At 39.2% G+C, this 9,623-nt stretch overlaps 1 protein-coding gene across 1 annotated transcript; it reads right to left on the minus strand.

Annotated features, from left to right (window-relative positions):
- Positions 1 to 209: 209 nt before the first annotated feature.
- Positions 210 to 2,319, minus strand: LOC100022317 (C-C motif chemokine 3-like 1). The gene is made up of 3 exons (XM_001374163.4): positions 2,183 to 2,319; positions 1,260 to 1,374; positions 210 to 625 (listed from the first exon to the last, which is right to left on the minus strand). The coding sequence occupies exons 1-3, from the start codon at positions 2,256 to 2,258 to the stop codon at positions 517 to 519; spliced, it is 300 nt and encodes a 99-aa protein (XP_001374200.2). The 5' UTR covers positions 2,259 to 2,319; the 3' UTR covers positions 210 to 516.
- Positions 2,320 to 9,623: the final 7,304 nt, after the last annotated feature.

Genomic DNA, 9,623 nt, shown 5'->3' on the forward strand with positions numbered 1-9,623 from the left:
TTGGTAAATACAGTGATGGAAATGAATGCAGCTGGGATTTGGAGCATTGGGGGAAGGATTGGGGATTTTTTCTCCCTATCCCTATTGATGAAATGAAGACCTTCTCATCTAAACCAGGAAAAATGACAACCATGAGCTTCTTGCCTCCACCCCTCACATCCCACATATGTGCAAAAAAACCCAACAAAAAACAAAGAACACCACAGTGGTCAGGTTTTATAAACAAAAATATATTTTCTATGGAAATTCAATAACCATAGTGTAGCACTCTTTTCCATAAAATCATTCTTTATCAACATCTTGGGTTTCTATAGACACATACACATTTTGTATATGTGAAACAAAGATACAAATATTTGTCACATAAATTTAAACATTAATAATTTAAATAATACTAAACATTTATATTATTTCAAAAAATTGCAGAGAACAGCTCTGGGAGGGGGGAAATAAATTATTCTTCATCCCTGCTTTGGTTTCTGGTTAGACAGGGGGCAGGAGGAAGTGAAGAAGGATTCATGGGCTCTGGGTCTTGGCATTCTTCATGTCCAGGTCATTGATGATGTTCTGGACCCACTGTTCATTTGGATCAGCACAGATCTCGAAGTTACGTCTGGTCACAAAGCTGTGGAAGATTAATTGCTTGTTGAGTGGCCTTAGGTATTCAATCCAAGAAGGTGAAACATTCTATCCTAAGCATCACCCTTCCAGAAACTCAGATAGGAGAACCAGAGTGGCCATTGATACTCAGGGACAAAGCCAGGTGTTGATTTTCAGACTTTTATATCAAACAGAACAAGTGTAGCTAAGCTTTCGGAAAAAGCTCTAAATTGAGAATTAGGAGACCTGGGTTCTAGCACCAGCTCTGCTACTAGTTTGGGGAAAATGTTTCAGCTTTATAGACCTTCATTTCCTCCTCTGTCATATGAGGAGGCTAGACTAGATGTTTGGACAGTAGCAATTCTTCCTGCTTTTGCATTCTATGGTTCTGGGATGATATTGTATGTTTGAATTAACATCAGTCAAATTGATATAAATGTTCAAGGTGCTTAATCTTTTCATCACTATCAATAACCCTAACAGGGAAATCAATACTTATGTTTAACCACAAAGTGATCTGAAGGTCTGAGCTTGGCATATTTTTACACCCCCAAGTCCATTTGTCAAATCTAATTTCTGTCTTCCCTTGGCACCCTAGCTTCACAGCAAAATGCCAGTGTAGAAGAGTAGATGACAGGGAAAAAATCTGCTTAACTTACATCACCCCTTCCTTGGAACACCTGCTGCCAGTGATCCCATAGCTCACCACAAACTTCGAAGGGATCTTTTTACTGGTGAACTCAAAGCAGCAAGTAGTTGGGGTGGTAGGACCATCTGAAAAAAATTCAAGAAAGAAAAGTTAAGTATGCTTTCTAAAATCTTCTGTCTTGTCTTGACTTCCTTTCCAAATTCCTTCCCTTCATTCTTTTAAAGCATGAGTACTTAAAGAAAAGGAAGGGAAAGGAAGGAAAGATATGGAGCTCAAACCTCTTCATCTCCATCTCCAATCACCTTTCTTTAATGTGAGAAGGCATCCTGGAGTTTCATATTAGCATCCCATCCCAACCTGACAAAATTTCTTGGAGACACTACTCATTAAAACTATGCTGGATGAATTGAGCTTTGGAGGTGCAGTACCTTGGTTTTCTTTCACTACGTACAGGTATCAGAGGAGGAAACATCACCGTGATCTTCCTGCCCTCCTAAAGCCCCTATCCATGGAAATTATGCTGAAGCAAAGGATGGAACTTTCATTTAATGTCAAGTTAAAGTTCTAAGCCTCCAAACAAAATTTTTCAAAGAGTTCTTGCCCAGTTCCAGACATGCTTTTGCCACATGGCATGGAGTTTCTCCTCAAGTTGATCACCTATTATATTAGAGGCTGTTGGGGTGATAGCTAAATTGAGAATCTGTTCTTTAGAAACATGTTGATAACATGAAATGATAGAAAAATCTTGGAATGGGACTAGACCTTAATTCTTCTACTTACTAGCTCTGAGTGATCTTGGACAAATCTCTTGTCCTCAAGTTCCCCTTATCTAAAATTACATCATACATCTGATGTATAATGAAAACACAGGGATAAGAGAATGTTCCTCATGCCTCCTTGGGTGGGAGGAATAAAAGGACCAAACATACTTACAGGGTGAAGCATGAACCTGACAGCAGAGGGCAGCAATGATGAGGACCAAGTACAGAACAGCTCCAGAGACTTTCATGATGCTGTCAGGGAGAAGGCAGACAGAGAACAAGTTCAACAGCTTCCAAGTTTCTGCCTCTCTGAATGTCTGCCTTTCTTCTCCTCCCTTTTATTGGAGAGGGAAAGGGATGATGGGGAAAGAAGGCCCTCCCTCACTTTGGAGACGTCATGGAGAAAGAATGGCAAGGAGCCTCCCAAATCTGCTGAGGATACAACAGGACTCTGGGGAGTTTGCCAGGAAGTGAGAGAGGGAAGCTGTGGCTTCTGACTCTAAATGATTGCCATTTTGGTGCTGAGACAATATTGCTAAAGGTGATGCCAAAGCTCACGACAGGAAATGAGCTCCCTGGGCTATTCTTCAAAACCTGACTTTCTCTGAAATTAGAAATCTTTCTCCAGAAAAGGAAGGGATCAGGGAAGCTAAGTTGGGGGAGGGATAAATGGTAATATTTAAGAGTCATTTCATAATTCCAAAGTTTAAAGCAGTATTAGCCCAATTTTTAAGGAAAAGGAAGGAGATCTTCTCCAAGTAAGATTGGGGCCCCTAATAAAACTATGCCATCTTCGTTGACAGATCTCCAGGTTAATTGAAAAGGAATGGGTTAATGAAAGCAGAGTACCCTTTTATTCTCCAGATAGGTTCTTTCCAGGGGAAAATTCAGAGGATGAATGAGAGAGAAATGTGAAAAGAAGTCTATTAATGAATATTCTTCAATGGTAACATCAGGACTTAATGTTTATTAGGTGGGTACTAGGAAGGTATTTTGAGCAAAAGAGTAGCATGAGCAGAATGTCAAGTTAGTCTTGCTAAACCTCTGTGATATACCCTATTTCCAACCTGGTATACTAGCCTCTATATTATATTTAAAATACTCATTTCTCCTTTCTTTTCTAGCTCTATGGTCTTGAATCTCTGTGCCTTTGATCAAGAGGCAGTTTGGTTTGAAAAACAGACAAACAAACAAACAAAAAAACAATGAGCTTAACATCAGAACAGAAAACCATCTTCAAAATTTGGATCAACCACTTAGGAGATGGTTGGTCTTGAATAAGTTCTTCCCCTCAGGAGGTCTCAGTTTCCTTCTTGGAAAGATGAGGAAGCTGAACTAGTAATGCTTTACATTTACTTCCAGCCCTGACACTTCTGTTATTTTATGGCAAAGGAATTTCAGAGGGGAAATGTATATTTATATAATGTTCAGTAAGCTCCCAAGGTCAGATTCAAGTCATATCCAACAGGGATCAAAGACTCCCCATGGTCAGCAAAGGTTCTATCCTGGGCCCTCTTCTCTTTTCTCTCTATTCTATTTCACTTGGTGATCTCATCAGCTCCTAAGGATTCAACTATCATCTCTAAGCAGATGATTCTCAGATCTGTTTTAGTACTAAACTCTCTCCTGACTGTAAGTATTATACCTCCAACTGCCTATTGGACATCTCCAAATGGATGTCACATAAAAATCTCAAACTCACTATGTACAAAATTGAAGTCATCTTTCCCATTCTCACCCCAATTTCAGACTATCTTCCCTTCTAAACTTCCTTTTTACTGTTTGGAGGATTCCCACATTCCTAGGCATCCAGGGTCACTATCTAGGCAGGATCCTTGAGTTCTCATTTTTTTTTCAGACCACCCCCATCCAGTGTAAAATCTATTGTCATGTCTGATTGATACTTCCTTGCTAACATCTTTTATATATGTCCCTTCCTCTTGGTGCAGACCTACCAACAGTATACCACAATAGTCCAGGCATTATCATTTCATGTCAGGTCTATTGTGATATACTGCTAGGTGGGCTTCCCCAACCCAAGTTTCTCCACATTCCAGTCCATCTTCCACTTTGCTGCCAAATTTAGACCAGATCTGACAGTGTCTTCTCCTTATTCTGTTAATGCCAGTGACTCCCTATGACTTCTTCAATCAAATATAAAACCCTTTCTTTGGCTTTTAAAGCCCTTAATAGCCCAGTTCCTTCCTATCTCCCAAGTCTCTTTATACATGAATTCTCTGATAATAATTTATTTATTTATTTATCAGGTATATTACATATATCTGATAATAATTTATATATCAAATAATTTCTGATCCAGTGCCATTATCCTCTTTTCTGTTTCTCATACAAGACACTCTGTCTCCTGACTCCATGCATTTTTTACCGGTTGATCATGCCTATATACTATTCCATGTCTGTATATTCTTCATTCTTCTCAGCCTCCTAATTTCCCTGGCTTTCTTCACCTCTCAGTTATAGTCCAACCTTCTATAAGTAGCTTTTCCTGGTTCCTTTCAAATGCTTGGGCCTTTCTGCTCAGATTATGTCCATTTACCTTGTATAGATTTTGTATGTATATAATGGTTTGCATGTTGTCTTTCTTAATGGAATTTGAGCTCCCTGAAGGCTAGGACCATAGTTTTTGCCTTTCTTTGGTGTTCCCAGTGAGCACTCAACAAATATCCCTGGACTTGGCCTGTTGATTTCATTGTCCCCGGATCATTTCCTCATCATTCATGTGAGATGATTGACATTGAGTGCTGACTGATTACCTTGAAGTTTTTTCAAACTCAAATTCTCTCACCACAAGTTGTGGCGTTTATATTCAAGTGTTTGGGAATGCTAGCTATTGAAAAATTCCCTTGGCCTTCCTTACCTGAGCTCCCTGAGGAAAATTGGCAACTCTATGTAAGCTTAGTTGCCACTTGCCACTTAGGTCAGGGTGAGGAGTCATCCTGAACTAGAAATCATTCTTTGATCAATAGTACTGGATTTCAGACAACACTTGTATCATGCAGAAGTCTGTCACATAGAGATACGTTTACTGGAAAGATGATTCAACTAGATCAGGGATGTCGATTTTAAATAGATACAGGAGCCACCAAACTGTGCATAAGGACTCCTGTGGTCTATGTATTGACTTTGGAAACCACATTTCATTTTTAAAAATTAATTATTTTATTTGGTTAACTTTTTTCTGATTGCATTCTAATTTAGTTCAGGCCATACTCCAGAGAGTTATGGGCCTCTTGTGGCCTGAGGGTGACATGTTTGACATCTTTGGGTTAGATGACCTCTAAATTCTTATTTGACCTTATAGTGTGACCATAGGATTTCATGTCATGATGTAAAAAAAGGTAGATTTATTATACAGAGAATTTAGTTTAAATTTATTTCATTTATTACTTGTGTGACCCTGGGAAAATCATTTAACCTCTCCCATCAGTTAAATGAGTATAATAATAATACTTATACTAGCTACCTAACAGGGAGTATTGTGAAGGAAGTATTTTGTAAACTTGAAGGGACTCTTATTTCTCACTTAACAATCTTATGTGCTGACCATACATTAATTATTGGAGTGAGCTTGGAGGAAGTGGTTGGGTGAGACAAGACAGGATTAGATCATTGGAGCTCCTGACCTTCAGAAAACCAAACTGCATTTTCTAGAACAAGGGCATCTCCGAGAAAGTAGATGAGGTCGGCGAGTTTATTTGCATGCAGCTTTTTGCATGCGGCTTGGTCACTTATGATAAAATAGATTTCAGAGATGAGATTCCAAATCAGACAAGAAAAGTTAGAAAATTCTGTGAAGTCAGAAGCGTGGAGCAATGGGTAGCTCTTATGGATAGAGGTGCACTGCTCTACTCAAAGCCTCACTGGACTGGAAGTTAGGAAACCTGGGTTCCATTCCCATTTCTGCTACTTATTTATTGTGTGACATTGGGCAATCTCTGAACATCAATTTGTTTCCCTGTAAAATATATGGTTTAGATTAATTAATTTCTAAGACCATTTGATTCTTCCTTTAGCACCTTACAGATCAACCCAACAATCATTTATTGAAGCTATTCTGTGTCAGCATTATTTTAGGTTCTGTCAGTACATGGGAGAAATTGGCAAGTTATTAAGCTTATGGAGTCTGTAAGAGAGATACAAAAGGAATAAAGATAAGCTTAACACAGAGTAGGGAGTGATGGAGGCAACAGGAAGATCCACACATCATGCTTTATAAAAATTTGAAGAAAGAGAATGCTTTCAGCTGGGAGTGTGGGAGAGAGGGTGACAATTAGGCAAGATTATATACAGGAGGCGATTCTTAAGTTGATCCTTGTAGGAAGAGAAGGATTTCTTCAGGGAAAGACGAGGAGAGAGGGAAGTCCAGACATGAGGGTAAGTCTGTGAATGCATGGAGGCTGGATGTGGCAAGGTAAATTCACAATATCTCTTATATTCATCATCTTCTCTCTTCTGACCCTACCACTAACCTGGTATAGGTCTTTATTTCCACAGTACAATAGTCTGTTGATTGATCTCCTTGTCTCTAGTCTCTGTACTATTCTCCATTCCGGTGTCAAATAAATCTTCCTAAATCACATATCTGAACATGTCATCTTTCCCCTGTGTCCTATTAACTCTAGGAGCAAATTTCAAAAATTCTTCATTTGACTCCCAAGACCTTAATCTACCTCTCCCCTCTCCTTCCTCCCAGCATGTGACCTGTGATTCAGTGATAGTAGCCTCCTTGCTCTTCCTTGCAAATAAATTTCTATCTCCTAACGCTAAGCGTTCTAAGTATTTTCACTGTCCCCCAAAGCTTGGATGTGACTCCTTCTTCTTTTGTGCTGTCTGGCTTCTCAACTTCCTTGAAATTTCAGCTAAAATTCCATCTTTTACAAGAAGTCCTTCCCAGGTCTCCTTCATCTTAGTGCCTTCCTTCTGAGATTATCTCCCATTGTATATAACCTGTTTGAAGATTGTGTTCTGTGCGCTTCTGGGGAACAATGACTGTCTTTCCCCCTTCTTTGGGTCTCCAGGGAATAGAAAAGTAGCTGGCACATAATTCATGCATTCTAGTTGACTGATGTTTAGTACCTATTGTGCTGGGCTTGGGGCCAACCATACCTAGGTTAGATTCTGCTTTATATACCATTTGTTGCCTATGTAGCCTGTGGAATTATTCCACTTCTCTAACTCGGATCCTTTATCTGTAATATGGAGTTAATACCATCTATCTCACAGAATTGTAGTAGTCATGAGGAGCAAATGAGAGAATATATGGAAAGCACTTAGGAACTTTGAAGATTTATACAGATGTGCACTATGATCATTTGAGAACCATGAAGCCCAAAGGGGTATTTGATTGACCAAGGGCCCCTGGGACATCTGAGCAAGAAGAACCATCTACCACATATTAGTGGGGACTTCAGAGAATTTGGTCAGGGAGTGAATTACTTTTGCAATTTCTCTCTTTGAGTTCCTTCCACTTTTGAATCCAAAGGCTAGAGACTTTCCTGCTGACATTTAGAATGAAACCTCAGTGTTCACAAGTTTGGCGATTCTCCTGACCATTCTCCAGCAGACTGATCAACTTTTCTCTTTCTTCCCTCACAGCTGTTTCTTCATGGGAAGAAGACTGGTGACGGTGACTCGAAATAATTTTGAGGCATAGTAGCCACCTACAAGCATCTCTAGCTTTTGTTCTGCTAATAATTTATTTTCTTTTAACTTTATTTTTACCTCTTTTATTTGGTTGTTCCCATTCCCATTATTCTAGACATTGTGTATAGGTTCTGCTTACATCTCTTTGTTCTTGTAAATCTCATGCTTCTCTGAGTTCCTCCTATATATTTTCTGGGCACATTCATATTCCATTAATTCATGCCCCCTAAGCTGTTTAGCTATTTCCTCACTTGACAAGAATTCATTTTCTTTCCATTTCTTTGCTACTATAAAACATACCACTATAAATATGTTGGTGTATAGGGTCTTTATTTCTCCTTTTGACTTCTGGTTGAAATCTCTGGGTCAAAGGGTATGGCCAGTTTAGAAACTTTCTGCTAATGATTTATTTATGCTTATTTTTATTTATTTAAGTTATTTATGTAAACTTATTTCAACTGTTTCCACATCACCTCCACTTCCCATATTTCTCTTCACTTCCTCAACCAAAGGTTTTCCTTGAAAAAGTTGTCTTTTATTACCTCACTTCCTCTTTTCTCACTTTCTTCTAAAGCTTTTGAAATCTGACTTCTGATTTCATTACTTAAATGAAACTGTCCTCTGCAAAGCTATCAAGAATCTCTTACCATATCCCCCCCCCTCCACCCCTGTCCACCTCAATTTTTTTTATCCCCTTTGGACTTTTATGATAGTGTTCCTTTTGGTTCTTCTCCTACTTATTGGAGTTTTCTGTTCCAGTCTCTTTTTATTGATTCATCATCTATTTTATGTCCTTCTAACCATAGGTGTTTCCCCCAGGACTTTATCAGGGACTCTCTTCTTTCTTCTTTTCGTTCTCTCATTTAGTAACTTCAACTTGCATGGGTTTGATGATCATCTCTATGAAAATGATTCTCTAATTCACATATTTAGCTCAAATCTTTCTTCTGTCTTCCAGTCCCACAGTACCAACTGCCTCCTGGATAATTAGAGCTGGGCATCCTGTAGTCATGTCAAATTCAACATGTCATTACTTTTCTCCTAAAATTCTACAACTGTTCTGAAGTTTTCAATGACTGTTCAGGGAACCGCCATCTTTCCAGTCAAGCTTGGTCTTTGTCTTTGACTCTACTCTTCCTCATTTCATATAACCAAGTGATTACCATGGTAATTCTACCTTAACCCCTTATTGTGCATATATTCACATGGCCAGCATCATAGTTTAGGTCCTCATCTCCTTTCTCCTGGACTATTACAATAAACTTTTTTACTTTCTGTCTTAGTAACAACTCTAAGACAGAAGGGCAAGGGCTAGACAAATGGGGTTAAAGTGACTTTCACAGGGTCACACAACAAGGAAGTTTCTGAGGCTAATTTTGAACCCAGAACCTCCTATCTCCACATTAATAACCTCTTAACTGATTTCCCTGATCAAAATATCTCCTTATTCTACTTCAACCTCCATATATCTGACAAAAGGATTATCCTAAAGAATTGATCTAACTATGTCAAAATCCCCTATTCAATAAATTCTTTATTGTTGGTTGTGAAGAACCAGATCCTATTCCCTTCCCTGACCCCCAGACCCCATAGAGCCCCTGCAGGCAAGTTAATGAAGAACCAGTTACCACACCCAGTGTACCCCTTCCCTGACCCCCTCATCCCTAGAGCCCCTGCAGGCAAGTTAATGAAGAAACCAGTTACCACACCCAGTGTACCCCTTCCCTGACCCCCTCATCCCTAGAGCCCCTGCAGGCAAGTTAATGAAGAAACCAGTTACCACACCCTGGAATGTGCTAGGAGTTGATAAGGACTCCAACCCTAGAAGTTCCTACCCACTCCAGTGTATAAAAGACCTTCAAGCCCCAAATTCAGGGCTTGAGTCATTTTTTGAGTGCCAAACCCAAACTGCAGTTTGTTTAATAAACTCCCTCCTGTGTGTTACATCA

Source organism: Monodelphis domestica, chromosome 2 (genome assembly GCF_027887165.1).
Source record: "Monodelphis domestica isolate mMonDom1 chromosome 2, mMonDom1.pri, whole genome shotgun sequence".
Taxonomy (NCBI): domain Eukaryota; kingdom Metazoa; phylum Chordata; class Mammalia; order Didelphimorphia; family Didelphidae; genus Monodelphis; species Monodelphis domestica.

Coding starts and splice junctions, on each gene's coding strand:
- LOC100022317 (XM_001374163.4), bottom strand. CDS start 2,258: ATGAAAGTCTCTGGAGCTGTTCTGTACTTGGTCCTCATCATTGCTGCC. Junction 1,375..2,182: donor TCAGGTTCATGCTTCACCCT/GTAAGTATGTTT, acceptor AATTTTTTTCAG/ATGGTCCTACCACCCCAACT. Junction 626..1,259: donor TGTTCCAAGGAAGGGGTGAT/GTAAGTTAAGCA, acceptor AATCTTCCACAG/CTTTGTGACCAGACGTAACT.